Source organism: Acipenser ruthenus, chromosome 14 (genome assembly GCF_902713425.1).
Source record: "Acipenser ruthenus chromosome 14, fAciRut3.2 maternal haplotype, whole genome shotgun sequence".
Classification (NCBI taxonomy): Eukaryota; Metazoa; Chordata; class Actinopteri; order Acipenseriformes; family Acipenseridae; genus Acipenser; species Acipenser ruthenus.
Genome location: NC_081202.1, coordinates 12,263,302 through 12,285,630, shown reverse-complemented (window position 1 = coordinate 12,285,630; position 22,329 = coordinate 12,263,302). Strand labels below are relative to the sequence as shown.

Sequence of the window (22,329 nt, the reverse complement as noted above, 5' to 3'; positions counted from 1 at the left end):
ACCGATTTAAAGTGAACCAACGGTATTTAATGTATGTAGGTTTTCTTTTTTTTTTTTTTTTTTTTTTTTTAAATCAGACAGTCTAAACCACAGGCTATATTGACAAATGCTACAAAAAAAATCCGAGATGCCGAAGTAGACATCACCAGCGCCATACATGCTGTACTGCTGCAATGTGGAAAAGGCATCGGAAATCAATCTTTATTATTTTCTCAACTCTACTTAATATATGTGGATTCATCATCTGATACCCTGAAAATAAAAATGAAAAAGAAAATAAAATACAGCGAGTTCTCAGAAACGTGTTCCGCACACACAAGGCTATCATGTTAACACGGCGTGTGCTTATTTTTTTTCCCCTGTCTAAACCACATCCACGCGTCTGAACAAAATGAAAAGCAAAAACGAAAAAAACAACAACAATAAATGCGATTCAAATTAAATAAATATCTCTTAAGCCTAATACAAACTAGTTAAGTATCCCTGTCTGATTTTCTTCTATAGATTGTTTACAAGTGCACCACTTTTTACACATATAAAGCAAAAAAAAAAAAAAAAAAAAAAAAAACAGTTCAGAGTCTAAATGGTAAGAATAAAGAAACAAATATAATAGTTCACCTAGTCCCTATCAAACCCAGTTCCAGTTCCAGTGACACAGACGTCAGCCCAGTTGCTTCAGCACACGTTTGCTGTTCGTTACACTGTATCAGCGTTATGAAGAGGAGTTCTACACGCGTCACATCCTCTCCACTCCAAAGCAGAACACACGTGGCCAAGACGAATGGTGCCTCTTATTAATTAACTCTTTCATTTAGCTTTGTTACTGAATACAACAACATAAACCTACAATAAGATATAATTTTCACTTTAGTAAGGGATTCAAATAGCTGTTAGGCTAGCTTTAATACTAATAACACGAAAATTATATCTGTTATTGTTCTTTTTTTCAGTATGCTTCTTTTTAAGCAAAACTTTTCCAATTTGATGTACAGATAGCAAGCAAGATTTATATATTATTTAAACAATTTACACATGACTCAGTTTTTCACAGATGATGCCCTTATAAAAGTTTACAGGTAAAAGCATAAGAAAAACTGTTTTAAAAAAGCATGCAAAATGACTGTGTAAATGAACCAGGGTGAACCTGGGTGAAGGACACATCAGAAAGCATAACTATTACATTTAAAGTCAGCTGTTATCAATTACATATAACTAATTAAGCAGAACCCCCTGGCAATTACATAACAAAGGTCACCGTGAACCTACATATGACATGGATTTTTCTTTCTAATGTGATGATCTGCTTGGGATTCTGTTAATGTAGAAGCACTTAAAGTATATAAAAAGAGGTACTTTGTCAGAAACAGTTCATGATCTGTTCCACACAGTTAGTATAAAATGCCTTCTGATGCATGTATTCTCCCTGAAGAAACACTTGCAATATCGTTCTTTTTAGGCTGCCACTGCAAAAACATTAAAGTAAAATAACTTAAGGCCTTTAGTCTCTACAATTGCCCCAGGGGGTTTTCTTATGCTGATATGCACAGTTAAGAAAAGGCTATTTTTAGTCAGAATGAAAAGCACTTTTGTATTAATAAAGTCCTATAGTAAAACTGTAGCTATACTGTTCCAGCTGTCTCCGAATCTGCAAAGTGAAATATGTTTGCTTGTATGTTTTGGTGGCACTATAACATTAAATATGATAATAATAGCCCTTTCAGTCCCTGTCCTTTTTTTCTGTATGCAGGATTGAAATGTAGGTGCCATTTAACTTATATAGAATTACATATGTATGTCAACAGATAATGGTCACTGGATTGGATTGCAACCCTGTTCTTTACAAGTAGAGCAACTGAGTAAACTGTCTGACTTTCAATAACTGGATAAATCTGCAAGGTCATATCTGTTGTTTGCTGTGTCTCAGTTGTGGCTGTTATATCTATGTTATGATTCCCACGCTGGTTTGTGGACATTGTATTTTTCTAACAGCTTTTACAATAAAGCAAATGGGTGATATCCACAGAAAAGTATTGTCATCTTACTGGGCAAAGCAACAGGTGAGGCACTTTACACACAAGGATTGAGAGGAAAAAAAGAACACCATAACCAAATAGGTGGCAAAACTCAGTTGATCATTCACAAATCAAAGGGAAAACAGATAAAGAGCCTGGTGGCGTAAAATCAACAGCAGAGTGAAAATTTAAACCATTTTAAATCATGAATTTTACTTGTTATCTAACTTTTTCACCTTTTCACATTTCAATATATGTTATGCTTACTTAATTTAGGATACTGTGTTGATAACATTTTATTTTTAGAATATGGAGCAGTCAGGAGCACTTTGGAGGGCTAAACTGTTAACTGCAGTATCCCCCAAAAAATGAACGCTAGAATTGTTAAAAGTCACTTCCACAGTAGCTTGGTCTACTGATGGGGGTTCTTGTATTTCTATTTTAACTATGTATAATATGATATGCACATGATATTGTACATAAAAAGTAAAAAGTGTCATAGTGTTTGTGTGTATGTGTTTTTTTTCATAAACTAAACCATTAAGTACAATCAGAAATATTGGAGCCAGATTGGGATACTTTATATTGGAATGGTGTATACACTCTAAAATGCCAAAAAGAGCATATTGTTGTTCTAATAATAAGACAAACTAACAATTTATAATCATGAAAAGAATATCATAGATCATCATTTAAAATAAAAATAAGGTATATAAATGAAAGACATTGACGAAATGTTTTTGGTTTCATTTTAATCACTCGATCATTCATCCTTGACCATGACAAGCTTGAGTGACTGTGACTGAAGCATATTCACTTAATCACCTAATTAGTGAGACAGTTGATTGGACACTGGATATGGAGTGATTTCAGCTGTTGAATTGCAAGCTTGAATAAAAGCAATAAAGAAAATCACAGAAAAAAAAACAATATGCCACGTCTGTCAAGAGAGCAGCGCCTTTGTCCAATCGGCATGTTGGAGGCTGGACTAGGGCAGCGTACTGTGGCTTGCTGTCTTGAGTGCTCACAGCCAGCAATTTCAAACCTGGTGAGTCGGTATAACCAAACACATTTTGTCAATGACAGGCCACGAACTGGGAGACCAAGAGTCACAACATTTGCCCAAGATCGACAGATCATTTTGCAGCATCTTCATGATGTCAATTGTTAATCAGCACAATAAAAAGTCACTGCACCTGCTCTAAAACAGTTTTTCATTTTTCGATCACATCTAGTGAATTGTATCCAAATATAAGTGATAAGTTTCTTTTGATGCTCATTATGTGTGTGTGTGTGTGTGTGTGTGTGTATATATATTAAAGCTGTTTCTTTTGTTCTTTAAATTCAGTACATTTTGTTACTTAATAATACAAATTGATGACTGATAAATAAGAGACAAGTGTATTTTTTCTGCTGTAGATTATAGAAAATGAGACTGATTGGAATTTCAAATATTTTAGAATGTTATTTTATTTCTTAACACTTTTACTATTGGCATGTCAGTCCGATTATTTATCCCCATTAGCATGACAGCTGCAGGTTTATATTTAACCTTGAGACCAGGTGCAAATATTTGCTCTATCTTTTTTTTATGAATAACTTATTGAAACAACCCATAATGAAGAGGTTGGGCATAAACAAAATAAATCTTTGGGCGTCCCCCAACGTCTAGTGGTTCATTGTTGTTTTGACAAAGAGCTGCTATGTATTTATGGAGCCTATGTCCAGAAGGAAGAAATAAGTTCAGTATTTAGCTCAGTTAACCACATTGTTGTATAATGTGCACTAGATGGGGTAGTCACAATGTTTGTTTATTTTCATTTTTATCAAGGATGTGTCCATTCCCCTGTCCAGCCTTGAAGTGCCCACTTTATTAGACAGTTTTTTCCGACAGACAGTTAGGAGGTTTGGTCTATTGTGTGGGGAAGCAAAGGCTGCTGCAGAACTGCAGTAACAAGTGTTTTTTTTTTCTTAAACAACACTGTCAGCATTATCAAAGCATTTACTGTTTTTTAAAAAGACCTCCCAGAGTCTTCCTGTGAAGTATGTGTGGCAGACAGGAACATTTTAAAAATTGTAGGACTTGTCTATTGTTAAACTTTGCATGAGACCTGCAGGTCAATGGAATGACAGTTATTCACATTATGTTGCAGGATTTTCTTTTCAGGCAGTGCCAGAACACATGTCCATATCACACCTTTTTATTGAAGTAGTTGATAATATATTACAATGCACATAATATACATTCTATTAAATTATGTTGATAAGGCAATATATATTGGCACTCAAATATTTCAGGCAATATAAACCTATTTAAACACATGGATTTGCTGTTCTGATGACACAAGAACCGTAATCAATCAAAATATTGGGGTTTTATTATATTTAACACGTTTCCTAATCTCTTGACTAAATGTTCAGAATGTATATGACTAATATGCATTTGGTATATTTGGAAAGTACTGTATTACCACAAAGACAGCATCATGACAAGTCTGCTTGTCTTGTTTTTGTCCTTTTCATCCCCTGTTTTCTTTTGAAATTGCTTCATAAAATTATTTAGGCTGCATAAACGTTACATTGTGAAACTAGCTGAACTGGGAGTACCCGTGTCACACAGGTTACATTTTTTCTTCCTATTTGTTCATTGTGAACGACAAGATTTTGTGCAGTGAATTCTGTTCATGCTTGTGTGTTTAGGTGTACTCTAAAAATATGCAGCTGGCTTCTCATATGAACATGAAGTCGTTAGGCTAATATACCAGTTGTCATGTTTAGCTTTGACTATTATTAAAATAAATCTGTGTGCATGCATATTTAGATCCTATTTTTAATAAAACATGAAACTTTCATAAGCTGGGATACATAACCTGCTATTGATAACATAAGCATATAAGAGTGAGAGGATGTTATGATTGCCAGAAAGTTATCAGTGTGAAGACATTAAATCATAGAATACCATAGAAAAAAATACACACTACTGCATGTCTAAAACAATGAAAGGTGTTTTTATTGCATTATTCCAATGTTTCTCATTCTAATGCACCACCGCACGAGCCATAGAAAAAGAATCCTTAGAAAGTGTCATTAAAAGCTTAAAACATTATTAGACTGCAATTTAGTTTTTGATAAATGCTGTCAAAACTAACCACAAAATAATATTTTAGAGATTTACTGTAAGTCTTCTGGCATTCATTTGATAGTGTATTTAGTATTTGTATGTATATCAACATTATGTGACCCAGAAAAGCAAAGATAATTAATGTATCAGTGGCTATGCATAGAAATTGATTTGTATTAGATATCCTGACCTCTTTCTTCAACTGGACAACAATGTTTCCAACTTCTACAATAATACAAATCATGTTTACAGTCTAGCTAGCAATCAGATCAAATGCAAAGTATGCATAAAAAGAGTATTTGCATGTTAGCATGTTTCTTTTGGAGTGACAATTATTGAGATTTTTTTTTAATATCTAAGTATATGGCATGCTGTGTGCATTTTATATGTACAGCTTCCAACTTTTAAAAAATCTTACATTCAGCTTGATATTTTGTAAATGTAAATATTTTGCAATTCTTAAAAAAAAAAAACTATAAAAACTAGTCACCTAATTTATAAGTGGAGCATGTATGGGTAGGATGCATCATTATGTAATCATTTACTGTATCCAAATACTTGGCCACTGTTAGAGAAATTAAAGGCTATACTGAAAAACACAATTAAGATGCTTGGTTGCATTAGCAAGTTAAGGAAATGCTCTGTAGTCCACAAATAGTGCTAATCGGGTTCTTAAAACCAGACATTCATCCCATTAAAATATTTACAGTATAGGCCACTCAAAAAGAGATATGTGAAGCTCAATAGCAGATGAACTATTTTTAAATATTTTTGTTCTTTGCACTCAGTTCTGGTGTTTTAAATAACTTAAATCAGTACCGCATCAGTGTGATGTGGGGATGGAAATGATTCATAATGCTGTATTTTGTAATCACACCTAGTTTCAGATTTCTGTCTATACAGCGGAAATGTGCATGAATGAATGAATGAATGAATGATTAATTTGTGAACTGGGACTTCCAACTATTGGTGACACTGAGCAGCATGTCCTGGTAAACGTAAGTATGAATGTACAGTACAGTATATATCCTTGACTAAATAAATGAGATCAATAAATGCCTTTCCAAAGGCATGCCTCACCTTTCTGGTTCATATCCAGCCTGTATTCGTGTGGCACTATATCTCTGGGCAGCTGTCTCATGACCGTGCCCATGGGGGTGTCCATGCAAAGGTGTCCCATGAAAGTGGTGGTCATTCTCCCGGGGAGGCAACCGATACTTGGCAGGTTCTGTATCCCCTACAATCCTTCGGTAATCAATCTGATAGGGCTCCCTCTCCCCTTCCCCAAAGCTGTCATACCCACGACCATCCATGACAAATAAATCCAGGGTGATGTTTTCCAACTGTCTTTTAAATTCCTCCTCCAACAAAAGCCCAGGAAAGAAAAAACTTCTTCAAGCTTCAACACCTCACTTCGCAAATCTTCAAATCAAAACGTTCTTGCAAAAAAAAAAAAAGTTAGTTAAGTGTCAAATAAATCTTTGGAAGATTTAAAAAAAAAAATGAAATTAAATATTATCACTGGAAAGGTGCCGTTAATATATTGTCCTAAAATTACAAGAGCTACTCAGTTGTTGACTCATGTAAAGTCTGGAATTCGGTGTGAAAAGTCAATAGTATTGTGTATATGTGGTGCTGATAGCAAGTCTAGGAAATGAAACTGAAGTTAAAGAGATATCCTTCAAGTCTTGACAAAATGTGGTATTACTCGTATCTCTGGCCTGCTAACAGAACTCTGGTCCCAGTCAAAGTGGCAGTTGCAAATGAAGAGAAGTATATTAGGTAGCAGACCTGTAGGGCAGGTTGTTCAGCGGAGGGTAGAGAGAATGTTTTGTTCTCTTGTTATCCTGAGATCCTCTCTGCCAGCTTAACCCTGTTAGTGACAGAAGCAGACGTCACTTTATAAAGAGGATTGGAGTATTTTAAAAAAGGGGCTGGAGTATGTGAAAAAAACACTCTCACTCACTTTATCACAACAGAGTGGGTGTGCATGTGTGTGTGAGAGAAGGATATAATTTGCACAGAGAGAGAGACCAACAAATGCAAATCCCAAAGTGACATAAAATGGGTCCCTTAGAGGGAGTTACATAAACACTGTTACGTTGCTTCTCCAGCAGATTTTTATCTGTTAGCTGTATCACTAAATCAGTATTGAGGGTTTTTAGTTAAATCCTGTATTTGGGATTGCCATAACCTGGTCTTATATGTATGGAAAAACCTGGTTACCAATTAAAAAGAAGAATTATAGACACAGTCAGAGGTACTCGGTTCCTTATCTCTCCCTTATGCAAGAAGGGTGACACCAATGATGTCAGGTACTCTTAATACCCCAAGAGCTGAAGTCACAGAGGTTTGCAGAGATATTTAACACTTCATTTCCAATTTACTGTTCTCCTGTTAAGTGTTGTTTCCAGAATCTCATATCCCCAAACACCCTTCAGGTCTCAATAGTAAAGGTGTTCTTTCCCTCACAGCTTTACAAAAAGCTGTGAAAAGTCATAGCCAGACAGGCAACGTGTTGGATCTTTATTGATACGATAATTAGTTCTTATTATCTGTAATAATTATCCAATTTTGATCTATGTATGTCTTTAATCTAACTGATATGTAACACATAGTACAACTAAAAGTATGGTAAACAGTAATTATACATTCGTCAAATTATATTCTACAACAACATATTACAGATTGCAGTTATAACATTATTATGAGATAATTAAAATCAAATAACAATATATCAGTATACCAAAAATAAATAGACCATCACTCAGTGTAAGGTTCATCTTTTTTTTTTTTTTTTTTACCAACAATTAAAATGAATCATAGTCTAAATTATATGACGGATATTATCAAACTGTAACAGCTTATAAACATATTAGTTTATAACTTGATAACCTAATACAGAACGAACGTAATATTTACCATGGCTGTCAAATTAGAATGATGCTTTTGGTTGTAAGGAAACACAATTAACTAATCTCTACTTCTGACTTATATGGGCTCTGTGTCAGCTTGCTGTGATACTGCTGGGTGCGGATGCTGTTTTGGTATGGTGACTTTCAGAGACTGACATGCCTGCTCTTTTCTTTAGTCTTTCTGGTTTCTCTGCAAGTTACACATGCCGGGCTCATTGTTTTTGGTTTTTATTTTTGACGTGATGTCCCTTTTTTTGAGCTGACTCATATCAAACTCTTGTAACTCGATTGAGATTATGATTCTGTTTAATTGATATGTAAACAAAGGCAGCTCCTTAATTTTAATTCAAACTGAAGACAAAAAGGGAGTGAAGTTAAATTAATGTAATTATATCATAATTAAGAGGACTATTACTGTACTATTACTGTAAAGCCATAAATATTTGGCGAATCACACCCATAAAACCTATTTTGCTCCAGAAATGTTGGCGACCTGTTGCAATATACAAAATATGTATTGTTTGTGGAATTTGATTTTGTGACAAAAACGTTTGGGGTTTTTTTTTGCATACATGAAAAACGCATAATAAAACGCTTGCAAATATTTATGGATTTACAGTACTTGCAAAACTGTTATAAAATGTTTGCAATGAGTCATTAACATTTTAAATCCAGGAAAAGCAAATTAACTGAACTTGTTTGTGTTTGGTTTGAATTAAAAATAAGGAGCTGCCTTTTTTTTTTTTTTTTTTTTTTTTTACATTATCATTAAAACAGAATCATAGTCTCATTTATGTTACAGAAGAAAAAAACAAATGGATCTTGTTTCACAATCAACGCTTTTCCAAGAGTTTAATTAAGAGAGTCGGCTCAATATAACTTTAAAGGGACATCACGTAACCAAAATTAAAAAACAAAAATGAAGAGCCCTACACATAACTTACTTCCTTACCCGAAATGTAACCACGTTCTCAGCACCACCCAAACTAGTCATACAGAGCAGAGGTTTTACAAATGAATCATTTTAATAGTGCGTTTTTCAAACACATACGCACGTTATACAAAGTAAATGTTAAACAGAAAATAAGCTTATTCCAAGTCTTAAAACATACCCACAGATTATACAAAGTAAATGTCATATAGAAAATAAAGCTTGTTGCAACACACGATTTACCCGTTTTGAATACTATTTGCATGTATTTTTAGAGTTCAGTCTATCTATATATAGTTTAAACTAATTGCATTAAGATGTTGAAGCTCCAGCGTAGTTTTTTTTGGTACCAATTACAAATACAAAATTAATTAAAGTACCTCACATTGTGAAAGTCAATCCTAGCTAGAACCACCCAGCTCCTATGTTGTGTACCTCATTTTCTCCTATTCTATATATGCCTTGTGTGAGTTTGATTAATAACATAGTGTTCGAGTAGAACTGGATCTGCATTGCCATTGATGTTACTGTGTTTGTGGTGCTGTTTTGCTTTTGCCCATAGCTCCTGGCCAGGTGCTTTCAAACCCCCAGCTTAGTTACGATGACGATGCGCTCTGGGAGAATCTGGTGCGGAGAAGGTTGTTTCGTTGCTAAGGGCCCTCTTGACAACTTCATCTGCAGGTGACTGACTGCTTGTGACAGTTGCTGAGAGATTTAATTAGAAAAGCCTCTTACCGGTGGCCCTGAGTCCTGCCTCTTTCAGGAAAACAAGGTTAAGCAGAGGTTACATGGAAGTGAACACCGGAGAGCTGAAGTGCAAAACAAATTTATTCAAATGACCTACATTTTTCATTCTCTTTCTTAGTGACAGAGACATCTGTTTTTATTGGTGTTTTATTGGTCTACAGACCCGGCTATTATTAGAAATTCAGCCCAATTAATTTTTCTTGTCATTAATATTAAAAAAAGTCTTAAAAACTTCAAACAAAAAAAATGGAAACATTTTAAAATGAAAAACCAAACTCCCTTGATTCTGTCATGGTAAGAGATATTGAATGAGCTGAGGATTTGTGAAAGGACAGTGGATATGACCTGAGTCAACAGACAATGACTGTCACAGCCAATAATGAGGCAGCATGACACAAACTTCAGGGCCTAGTATTGGACAGGAGAGATGTTCTAAATTTAGCACTCAGAAATAGCAAGCATGCCATGGCTGTAAAATAAGTTAACATGAAAAAGTAGATCACCATGACCTATATCCACTGAAATAAAGTTCCAGCCATCAAAGAGCAACTCGAAATACTACTAACTTGTTATCAAAAGACTACGGTGAACCATGATTTACCTGCTAATGCAAAAGAAGTAGCCTATCATTCAAATACTGCCACCATGTCAGTTATAAACATTTGCAAAAGATAATGTATAGACTACACATTACGCTAGTCAAAGCGACATTTACGAAATAACACAAAATAAAATAAAAAGAAATAAAAACAAAAAATTATTATAAAGCAAACATGGTATGACATTTTTAAATTGGGAGGTTTATACAAAAAATACTTTAAATAAATACTTGCAATTGTAGTTGTCAAGGCTTAGCCATTACCATAGACGCGGTCTGAAGGGAAACAGAAACTCTGTCTAGCACTTGCGCAAATGTATAATTTGGAGCGAGTCGATCACCACTTTGTGGAATTAAAATTTTGATGGAAGAGACATTTGTTTCTAAAATGCCTAAACCACACATAACAATTAAACAACGCTACAAAGAATTTGAGCATGAGGGGATGTATGCAGCTGACAGTGACAAAATAATGATGTGCAGATTTTGCAACCGTTGGCTGGAATGGGAGTTGAAAGATACCATTGTTAAGCATTAGCTGTTTATTCCTTTTGGAGAAAATATGGCTTGTTTGCTTGTATCTTGTATTAGTATACTAACTCTTTGCTTTAAGTGGTGCAAACCTTGCACTGGAGCAAATGCTGTTTTGGTTTTGAATGAATTTGAATGAATGAATCTGCTTTGCTTAGTGTTTAAATACTGAGAAACTCCAAGCTTGTTGTGTACTGGAGCTGTGCTTCAGTGCAATAGGATTGAAATACAATTCTTCTTTTTTTTTTAATAGGTAGATTGCTGTATGTGCAATTATTATGATAGCCCCAAAATAATAGAGCAGTATATATATATATATATATATATATATATATATATATATATATATATATATATATATATATATATATATATATATAATTTTATCTTATTGTATTTTTATAGAGGGCATGGGCAGTATTTGCTGTAAATAGGCAGTTAATTAAAGAGAGTGGGGGACTTCACGTACGTTACCGTTACTGCCTTTAATGAGAAATTATGGTAGCTGAATTATTTTTCTGTGTTTTTATTTATATACATCTATTTGAGTTATTTTATGGATGTATATCTGTAATAAAACGAAATAAAACAACATGTTTAGTGGATAAAACAAAATATTTGAAAAATAAAATGAAAAATTATACAAAAAAACTTCACGGGGCTCCAATTATAATGTTACAGTCCTAATAATAATAATAATAATAATAATAATAATAATAATAATAATAATAATAATAATAATAATAATAATACACATTTAAAAAAAAAAAAAAAGTGAAATGCTGTTCTGTGTGATTTCTTGCTGCCACAATATACAGAAATATGTATTTAGGGACAACGAGTTGTTTGATATTTTAACAATTTAAATGTGTGCTTGTAAGTCATTTTTCTATTATTACAGTGACAGTAATGGTTTCTAAAATACTGAAATTAAACATGTCTAAAACCAACAGGTGTAACAGGCAGTGTTGCGTGATACACTCTTGTTTAGGATTCTGTCCCCTGAGGAAGAGGAACTTTTTAAAAAAGTTAATTTTTTAGAAAAAAAATAACATTTGTAATGGAAACTTCTTAGGCCAAATCCAATGACACCCTTCACTTTGACCTGTGACCTAAGATGGCAGCCATATTGGGGTCAGTTGGGTATCAAGACTATGGCTGTCATATGACCTATTCATTTTCTTGGTTGTAGCGACAGTTATTGTCTTTATAGTTGGTAACAATTTTTCTGAAGAAAACAAACATGACTCAAAGTTCAAAGGTAGACTTGCTTTATAGTGTCAAATCAATACATCAGCTATTTTGGAGCATATTGTTTCAATGACGATACACCATCTAGTGGTTTATAAAAGTTTTAATTTTGGATCAAAAAAACAAAAGCATTAATAAAAATGGACCTAACCATAACCATAAATAACTTATACTTCACTTTTTTAGGATCAATATTTACACATGGAGGACAGAATTTTAAAAAAAAATGAAAAAAGCAAACCAAATATTTGGGATTATAAATAAATAATTATATCTTAGGTTAATTAATACATGTGTAGGTTTATTTCAGACAGCTTTTAGGTTTCATCATCTTCCCTACATGTAACTGTTTAAAATTCCCAAAGACAGTTCTCATCGATTATCTGCCCAGTGGCACTGAGAACTCCACTGTTTTCCCCACGTAGATAGCAGCCATTGGGAGCCAAGATTGCTAGCAGATTGATGCCCCGGATTTCAATGCAGAAATTCAGAACGACATTCCCATCGGCTTCAAATGTATCGTTTTCTGTCATTGTCCAGAAATTACCATTTGACCCTGCATAAAAACAACATTTATCACATTACTGTTTGTATCATTATGATAAAAGTATAGGTTGAATGCCAGTGCAATAGTTGAACAGTTTGCAACACAGCATTGTTATATTCTGGCATATAGCATTGCTTTTAATGCTATTCTAGTGATTATAATGTTTCTTCAAAATACTGGACATAAAATTCAAAAATGATGGAATTCTACCATTGGGTATCTAGCAGCAGATTTGTCTACGAATTCTCCTTTACCTTTAAAGTGGTAGAATCCATGCTTACAGGCAGTCAGACTGATCTGATCGGGCTCTGGTAAGTTGCACTGCAAAACAGCATGGTGGATAGATTTACCAACGTAGCCATATTTACCACGGATGATCAAGAAGGGCCGATTCACCAGCTGTACCACAAACTGTTCATTTGGCCCTAAAAAGGTACAAAAAATAAACGGTTTAGTTAGGTGATGGCGTACTAGTTTAGGTTTCATTGCTCAGTCCAAATTCTACATTTAAACGTACAGTACATAAAAAGTACAATGCCAATATGAAAATCTTACCGACATCAGGAGAACTGGCTGTGATAAGTCCAATTGGTTTAACTGTAAGGTACATTCCATTGGATGCTTGGAAACACACTTTACCGTATCGCCACTCCACTTCAAACAAGGAATTGCTCTCATCACCGTCGCCATCTGCTATCACACTGTTACTCCCTCTCTAAGGCAAGGCAGAAAAACATGTTCATAGGCCCTTGTTGTGGCTTATACAATAACCAATAATATTGACACCTGACACCTGCTGATCAGTCTGGGATTCCAACAACCCTGAAAGCAATCTACCACCTACAGCTCGTCACTAACTCTGACACATGTTTGTGAATCGTATGCAACGATCTGCTCAAAGAGGTTTTACTTCTAGTAAATACATATTACCAGGGGTTTCAAACTATGCAAAAGGCTCATGAAACCAATCACAAGTCCATTAAGAATTACTGAAAGTGGCTGCTGGCATAACTTTATGAACAAGAGCTTCACATTCAATTTTCTTTGCTTTCTCACCACCTCCTTCTTTTTTGGGATGTTTGCTATCATTCTGGGTGGTGCTTGCTATATTTAACACAGATCAACTAAAGCATCTTTAGAAGTAAGAGCCAGAAGCACCATCTAGTGATTAGCTCCAAGTTTCATTTTGTTTTGCTGGCAATACACTGCTGTACACTAGATGATGCTGGAGCTTACAAACATATAGACACAGTGGCTGTTCTCGCCAACATTAAATAAATAATAGTAAACTAGAACTGAAGTGCAGCTGCTGTGCTCATATCCATAGTGCCTTAACATAGCATAGGGGACAGTATAAAAAATGTGATTTGACACTACTTACTCTTTCAATACCTCTTTTCAGATCTTAGTCATTAGGGCTATTGAAAAGTACCTAATATGGAACCATCATTAAGCTTCATTGGGTTTTCTATCGGTAAAAACAATAAAAGAAAAATATTAAAATACATAAGAAATGTTCATTACCAGGGTAAGGTATCTGCCTTTAGGAGTCTGAATCTTTACCAGCTCTGTCCTGGGGTTTACCTCCAACTCAAATAGTGAGTGACTATCAGGTTTATTTGTATTGGCATACACTTCAACACCTGTGGAAAAACAAAAACATTGCTTTGAAGGCTGTTTACCAGGCATTACTTCTTTTGAAAGTCTGAACTCTGAGGACTCCATTCCAAACTTCCGAGCTGATATTTGTCCACTGAATAGACATGCAGTTGATACTTAATTTACATTTCAATCGCATACTAGCAGACAGTATCCATACTATAAACCTACTGCATTTAAGCATTACACGCACAATTATAATATACTGAATGACTTCTTGTTTAAAGGCTATAAAAAAAACAAAAAAGGTTGATGTCCACTTTGAATAATTCCATGTCAAATGTTTGGATACGTATGGTTGACATGTTGCAATAAAGTAAAAAAAAAAATTATGGTTAGTGAGGTTCATAAGAAACCTTCTGATGTGAAAATGTAAATCTGCTCATTTGCAAATTGATGTTGCACTTTGCAGGCTGACCTTCTCAGAGACCTTCCGTTTGAGGTTTTTTTTTCAGATTTTTTAAATCAGGACATTGATATGGAATCACCTACAAGTCACACACCACAACACATAAATAAATGTCACCATGAATGACCATGATTATGAATTTATGCTAATGAATGTCCATAACACGTTTTGACACGCTTTGACTCCTTTTAGAAAAGAAAAAGTGAATAACTGTCTAAAAATGAATTATAAATAGACATTATAATTACCACAGATAACTGTTGCATAGTTCTTATTCAGAGCCTTCAGTGTGATTAAACAAGGGGTTCTCTTGATCGCAAACCACTCTTCTTTATTAATATGGATATTTCCAGATAATAAAGCTCCACTTCTCCCATGAGGGAACAAGAGACTTCCGCAATCATCAAAAAAAGAAGCCAGGTAGCCAGGTCTTAGATGAAGAGTTAAGGCTGTCTTTTCACTGGGTTTGCTGACCAGCTTTTTTGCTGAAGACACATATAAACCATCACTTGTTCTCAGATGGTATTTCCCTTTGTCTTTGTCAAACAACATGATGAAACCACAGCGTTCATTAAAAGGGTAAGTGGCGCCTGCCCAAACTTTGTCTTCTTCTGGATCCGCCTGCAAATAAAGATGGCTCCTAATATTGAAGAAAACCACATGGGAATGGATGGCTAAGCATGGGGTCCAGAGGTGCTCGTCTCTAACATTTTCAGAGACACAGATGACATCTTCCCCATCAGCCTCTAAGTGAGTGCTGGTCGCTAAGGATTTAAAGCTCCATTTCCCATTAGGATGGAATGTCAGCAGAAACAGGTTTTGAGGTTCTATACATGAAGCAGCACAGTTTACCGATCCATCTGTATCAACCATGAGTCTCAATCCACGACAGCCTTTGAGCTCCACCACTACATGGCTTCCTCTGAAAGACTGAATCTCCACATCCCAGATCTACAAGACAGAGACACACACAAACAGTCTTTGCCACATATATGCACAGAGGTGCAAGCAGATTCCACAATACATCACAATCAACTTTTGTTTATAATAAATAAGCAATAAGTAAGTGTCTGGTTTAGTCTATAATAAATACTGCACATTGGTAGTCCTGTAACATATGCAGTACAGAATAACTCCCTACATTGTTGTAAACCGACAGACTTTGTAGGCATCTTGTGAAACCACCCAAGCAAAACAACCTGTTACAAAACTTTATTTTATAAATTCAACACTTAATAAAACTACAGAAATCTATTTTCATCTGAAAAGTAATCAATCAAAAATAAATACATTTAAAGGTTAGCCTAGTCTTTAATAATTCACCTGGTTTGTTCTCATCTCACGTCCAGCAGCAGTGACACAGTTTGCATAATGCTCTGAAGTAAGGTATTTACCGAATGTACTCACAATCCCTACTTTTAAAGTGTTGGTATTTGAATCAGGCATCTTTGGGTTGAAATATACAATAGTCAAGTCCTCAAACTCGTATTCTTAAAATCCAAATACTAAAGCACCAGCAGAGAAAAACCCAAATACAACCAGCACTATACTGAAAGTTATGAGCTTTTTTCAGATGTTATTTTTACTAAACCATCACCTGGCCGATGTCATAAACCATGGGGATGACATCAGCCGGGTGATAGGTTAGTTACTTCGCTTATCTTCACACCCAGTTAAAACTAGCTATTTGAGTTGTCGTTTCGTGTAGACATTTACAAACTATACGTGTTTTATGGTAAACTAACAGGTGTTTTTCTTTTTAAAACATAGGAGTAAATGCAAGGAAAATATGCCCCATTTAATGCAGAGCTGTCTATGGACTGATCTGACACGGACTCTCTCTCGAGTGCTCTACAGGCTATACAAGAAGATTTAAACATCAGGACTGATATTATTTTAGATATAATACAAATCTCTGATGATATCAAGCAAAAGGAAAATGTTGGCATGGAACCCAGTTCATGCATGTTTCATGGGAAGGAAAGTGCACTGGACAGAAGTGTTGACATTAAATTTCCTCAGGGGAAAAAAATTGAAAGTCTTATCAAGGTCAATATTAAAAGGTTTGGCAGAACAGGTCGGGGTCAGAGAACATAGGATGCTTCTTTTATATCAAAAAACAAAAACAAACAAACAAAAAATACAAAAACACAGTTTTGGGAGGAGGGATGTTATTTTTCCAGGTTAGAATTTGACACTTCCCTAAATACGACTACTACGACTACTAGTTCTGAGTTGTGTGAGGTTCTGAGTGTGTTAGATGGCAAGAACCAAGCAAACAGCTCATAAATCGACCGGAAGAAAGGAGCCCAGGAAGCAGTTAGCAATTAATGCTGCCCGAAAGAGCGCTCCTGCTACTGGCGGCGTGAAGAACCCTCATCGCTACAGGCCCGGTACTGTGGCTCTGAGGGAGATCCGTTGCTATCAGAAATCTACTGAGCTGCTGATCCGCAACTACCTTTCCAGCGTCTTGTCAGGCAAATCGCCCAGGATTTCAAGACTGATCTGAGCTTCCAGCTCCGCTGTTATGGCGCTGCAGGAGGCGAGCGAGGATTACTTGGTCGGTTTATTTGAGGATGCCAACCTGTGTGCTATTCACGCCAAGAGGGTTACCATCATGCCCAAATACATCCAGCTGGCCCGCCGCATCCGTGGAGAACGCGCTTCACCTGTAAACAAGTTAAAACTACAACTACGACTACAACTACGACTACGACTACCACGACTACTACTACGACTACGACTACTACTACTAATAATAATAATAATAATAATAATAATAATAATAATAATAATAATAATAAACAGAATTGCAGACAATGAGAGGATATGAAACATTTCTTTATATACTGTCCATTTTATGAAGCTGAAAGAAGAATAAAAAATAATTCACGTGAGACTGCATACATTAGTAAGACCTCACCTAGAATATTGTGTTCAGTTCTGGTCACCTCGTTACAAAGGATATTGCTGCTCTAGAAAGAGTGCAAAGAAGAGCAACCAGAATTATCCCGGGTTTAGGCATGTCGTATGCAGACAGGCTAAAAGAATTGAATCTATTCAGTCTTGAGCAAAGAAGACTACGCGGCGATCTGATTCAAACATTCAAAATCCTAAAAGGTATAGACAATGTCGACCCAGGGGACTTTTTTGACTTGAAAAAAGAAACAAGGACCAGGGGTCACAAATGGAGATTAGATAAAGGGGCATTCAGAACAGAAAATAGGAGGCACTTTTTTACACAGAGAATTGTGAGGGTCTGGAACCAACTCCCCAGTAATGTTGTTGAAGCTGAAACCCTGGGATCCTTCAAGAAGCTGCTTGATGAGATTCTGGGATCAATAAGCTACTAACAACCAAACGAGCAAGATAGGCTGAATGGCCTCCTGTCGTTTGTAAACTTTCTTATGTTCTTATAATAAATTAATCAGTGGCTAAGAAGGCAATGGGAAATGGGCACTCGAATGCAAAAAAATATAATGATTGTAAAAGGAGCTCAGGTCGGCGAATAACATCAAAATGTGTTTTAAAAAACATATACTGTTGGTGGCGCTCGTCGTCTTTATCAGAAAAAAGACTGCTCTGAGATTGATTACAGACGCCTGTTCTATTAATCAGTCAGTGTTTCTGTTGACTGACCACTCATAAATGGCGGCGCCCTTGTTGTAGCAGTGTGGGCGAATGCTCATCGAAATTAAATAGACATGGATGATGAATGGGAAGAAGAGGTGTGGGGAGACTTTATTATTAGTCAATAACTGTTTATACATATATCTGTTTAGTTCAGACAGGTTCGCTTTTTTGTACCACCTCGCAGAGAAGATTGCTGATCGGTTTCGTATCAGAAAGTTGTTACCCAACGTTCGTTTTTTTGTTTTCGTTTTTTTTGCATACTGTATTTTTTTTAAGCTAATTTTAATATATTTTGAATGATACTGAAATCAACTTAAATGTGTTTGATGAAATGTCGTGGGAAGCTGTTCTACACTAGAATTTTAATACGGGCGATACAACTAGCGCCGTATTGTACAATCTGTATGTAAAATGTAAATTGCACGGCTATCGCAAACCGCGCAGATACAGTAGTTTATATTATGTTAAAGCGATGACTCCAAATATAATTGTTAATTTCTCATACGGTTATTTTATCAGTATTATTATAGTAAATGAATACAAATATTCATAGGTACGTACATTGTAGGTAAAGTCAGGCGACATTAGATGTTTCTCCAAGCATGGTTGAGCACTTCTTGAAGGGGTGAGGTGGGTTATTCTGCCACATAATCCAATGAAACATAAATGACATACATGTTGGTACTGTCGGGGTGATGGCGCACTTATATGTCTGTATAGTGCACCTCCCTGTAGTGCATTTGAACCTTCATGGTCAAAACACAAGAAATGATTATCAATGCAGTTTTTCCACATACAAAAAAATATATATGTTGTGTATCTTCTTTGTAATCGATATCTAAATTTCTAATTGGTTAATGTAATGGGGCAAATCACCCTAATACACTCGTATACCTATGTGAATGAGACCCAGTTTTGTTACGCAATCGTACACCAAGCCTTTTTTGATTGGACAACGTATACAGCCCACATCTGTGTCGGGGAGGGGTGGAATAGTCCAACATTAATTTAGGGAGGGGGTTGGATAGTAGCCTTTTTTAAATAACTGGTAGAATAAATGCTTACCTGTCTTGCTCAAAGTTCTGGTTCATTTGAAACTTTAGTCTCTGCTTTAATATACATTTTCAGTAACATGTTTTAAATGTATGAAATATTACAATTTAAAAAGGGTGATGAAATAGCACCATCTCACCTTTATTACCAACAAATATTGTGTTTTTAAGGACCAGCTTGTGGTGGTTGAGCTGTCGGGAATCATCGACTCAGACTATTTAACAAAATGCGTGGACAAGTGCAAGATAGTGGTAAGTTTTTTTGTTTATTTTTGTTTTTTTAATTGGTTTGTATGTGCTGAAACAGTTATAAATTATATTTATGAGCACATATAATTGGATAATACTGTACACACATAGTATATTAAATATTTAGCAAAAGTCTGAGAAAATAAAGTATTCCTTTAAAACTACAGTATATATGAAATGTATTAACAAAGATAGTTTAGTGTATACAGTACTTTACTCTTATATAAAAACAAAACCAGCAAACAACATTTGTGTCTTTAGATTGGCATATTGTGAGTAGTTCAATACCCAGTGCATGTATCTTGTAGTCTGTGAAGGCAGAAGAATTAAAACATAGTATCCATTTTTCTTTTCTTCCTTAATTTTATTTTTAGGGAATAGACACTGAGCAGCCTGTAATGCAGGTGGGCAGATATGTGTTTGCTGGAGAATATGAAGGTGAGTTTTTATGTATTAAATATGTAGGTCTCCCCTAATTTTGACCCAAATGCTGTTTTTGTCCCTGGGGGATTTGTTGATAAGACCAGATGCCAGTACATCAGCACCTTTGCTGAACTTTGTTTGATTAAAAAAAAAAATAATAATAATTCTTCACTGGCATGAAGTGTATGTGTTGTCTTTTACAGCACAATCTTTTTTTCCTTTATATTATTACAGCAATATTTTGACTCACATTTTCATCTCTGTAACAATTTGTCTTACCCTTTTTCGATCAACAGATGCTCTAGGAACATGTGTCATATTTGAAGAAAATGCAGATCATGGTATGTTCCGTGTTTGTTGTTAATGTGTTCAATAACTGGTTAATAATGCATTCATACAAATCTAATATTCCTACCAAGCCAGTGCAGGCTTAATGTGAAAACCATGGGTTGATGTGAAAAATTGTGGGTTTAACTTGCTGCTGCTGCTTCAGTTCCATTCCACCTGGCCGATGTCACTGTTAGATGCTAGTCCATACCAATAGACACATACCTAATATTTAACAGTGCATTATTTCCTAACAGAGGTCTTCTGTTTTAGATCTGGAGTCCGAAGTAAAGCCCCAATTAAAATATAAATGTCATACAGTGAAGAAACTGATGATGAAGCGGACGTTTCTGTCTGAGAAGAAAGAAGGGGAGGAGGGCTCAGGTTAGTTAGATTTTAAATCTAGTTTTCAATATTTAATTATTTAAAGACTGCTCATGTCAGACCTCTCTCAATATTCTCCTTAATAAATTACATACAATTGTGTTTCACACAGGGGGCATAGAAGTACTCCAGTTAAGTGATGGAGATTTTTCAGGCCGCCCCAATATGATCTGCAGTTTTCTTCCAAAGTCCAAAGAAGTGGTGGAAGAAACACGCCTCAGCTCTGCCTCTGAAGGTGAGGTCAGTGACTCGGAGCCTGTCGACCTCAGTCAAGAAACGAACTGCTCTGCCACTGATGCGGATACTTCGGCCTGTGAACAACCTGAACCTGACACTGGCATAACAGATCCTGTTGCATGTGGTCCTCTAAAGTGACAGGCTTTCTGTTGTTGCATACAGTACTTGAACACATCAAAATAGTGTTAATGGGCAGTCCTTCACACGACTGACTAATGTGTTTTGTAAATACCATTTCTCACATTCTTTCCCTAACCTGTTGCTCTCTAACAGTCAGACCAAATGTGTTTTGTAGTCAAGACGGCACAGAATACTGATGCTTCACTGGGAATACAAAAGTTACTCTAATGTGTTTTATGTCTTGGTTCCTGAACAGTCATTATAATGTCCTGTATCGTGTCTTCATTCGTTTATGCTTTCAGGGTGTACCAGGTGCACCAGCGGCAATTGTTGCTTAAGTGGTTTGTTGCCAAATGCTGTACTGGAATCTCAGAATTAAACTAATCCTTTTCAGGAAAATAAACAGTTTTGTCAGTGTTCTGCCCTCTGAGGGGTGGGGATGGGGTGGCGGGGTTGGGGTTGTTGGGTTCACTGTTTTTGAATTTCTGAGAGGCTTTCAGGAAAGCACTCCCTCTCCTACTTTTTCACAGCACATACAGAAAAGGCATTTGTAGAATTTATATCCCTGGGCCTAACTGGTGAACATTATTAAGTATTTCTGTTAAGGTTTGTTTTCTCAATCAGTAGGATCTAATAATAAACTTTAAGTTTGTAAATTAATATGTATTTTTCTTCCAGTATACATTATTTTTAGTCCATGCTTTTGTGCAGCCTGCAGGATAATGAAAATGACCTTCAATAATTGAGCTGGGTTTTGATAATTTTACAGCTTTGGACTCTACTCTGTTGAGTTGAGAATTGGAACACATAATGGAGTTATGTGGGAGTTCAGTGGGTTCCAGCAGTAATACAAGATCAAATACAGCCACATCTATTCTAAATGTTCAACTGCATGAATGTTTTAAATGATAACTGACAAGTGGTTTAAAACCCTTGGTTACTTTTTGTGATTCTGTGATGAACTCTTAAGAGCCAGTCCAGTCCTACTGTACATTTAAAAATTTCCATTTTTTTATTTTGTGAATAAAGCTTGATTTTGTCCATCTATTGTTTTAGTAGCAACACGTATAGTAAATAAGGGAGAATCTGATTAGTATATAAAAAGATATATCAGATGGTCTGTAGTTATGCTTACAAATATGTGACATTGAGCTTATATAACTTTGATAATCTTACACAATCA

The 22,329-nt window shown here is 35.5% G+C and overlaps 3 protein-coding genes across 12 annotated transcripts in view; 1 reads left to right on the top strand and 2 right to left on the bottom strand.

The window, feature by feature from the left end:
• LOC117419930 (inosine-5'-monophosphate dehydrogenase 1) overlaps positions 1-6,936 on the bottom strand; it is a 42,815-nt gene extending 35,879 nt beyond the window's left edge. For 3 of the 9 annotated variants that reach the window (XM_058985851.1, XM_058985852.1, XM_058985853.1), the window contains exon 1: positions 619-770. Coding sequence is in view for 6 of the 9 variants with exons in the window: in XM_058985845.1 (XP_058841828.1) it covers positions 6,214-6,446 (233 nt within the window). In the remaining 3 variants the exon portion in view is untranslated. Of the gene's footprint in view, positions 1-618; positions 771-6,213 lie in introns of those variants that run through there. The other 6 variants (XM_058985845.1, XM_058985846.1, XM_058985848.1 and 3 more) reach the window with 4 other exon arrangements.
• Positions 6,937-12,109: 5,173 nt separating this feature from the next.
• LOC117419615 (fascin-3-like) lies at positions 12,110-19,344 on the bottom strand. Its single transcript, XM_034032545.3, has 6 exons — positions 18,916-19,344; positions 14,970-15,672; positions 14,178-14,296; positions 13,209-13,368; positions 12,908-13,078; positions 12,110-12,662 (listed from the first exon to the last, which is right to left on the bottom strand). The coding sequence occupies exons 1-6, from the start codon at positions 19,147-19,149 to the stop codon at positions 12,457-12,459; spliced, it is 1,593 nt and encodes a 530-aa protein (XP_033888436.3). The 5' UTR covers positions 19,150-19,344; the 3' UTR covers positions 12,110-12,456.
• Positions 18,298-22,189, top strand: gtf3c6 (general transcription factor IIIC, polypeptide 6, alpha). 2 transcript variants are annotated; one of them, XM_034032547.2, is made up of 6 exons: positions 18,298-18,449; positions 19,578-19,658; positions 20,030-20,093; positions 20,375-20,419; positions 20,679-20,789; positions 20,902-22,189. In XM_034032547.2, exons 1-6 carry the CDS (start codon positions 18,426-18,428, stop codon positions 21,162-21,164), a joined length of 588 nt encoding a protein of 195 aa, XP_033888438.1. In that variant the 5' UTR covers positions 18,298-18,425; the 3' UTR covers positions 21,165-22,189. The 2 variants fall into 2 exon arrangements, with proteins under 2 accessions (XP_033888438.1, XP_033888439.1); XM_034032548.3 differs by having other exon boundaries at positions 18,323-18,449; positions 19,584-19,658.
• Positions 22,190-22,329: the final 140 nt, after the last annotated feature.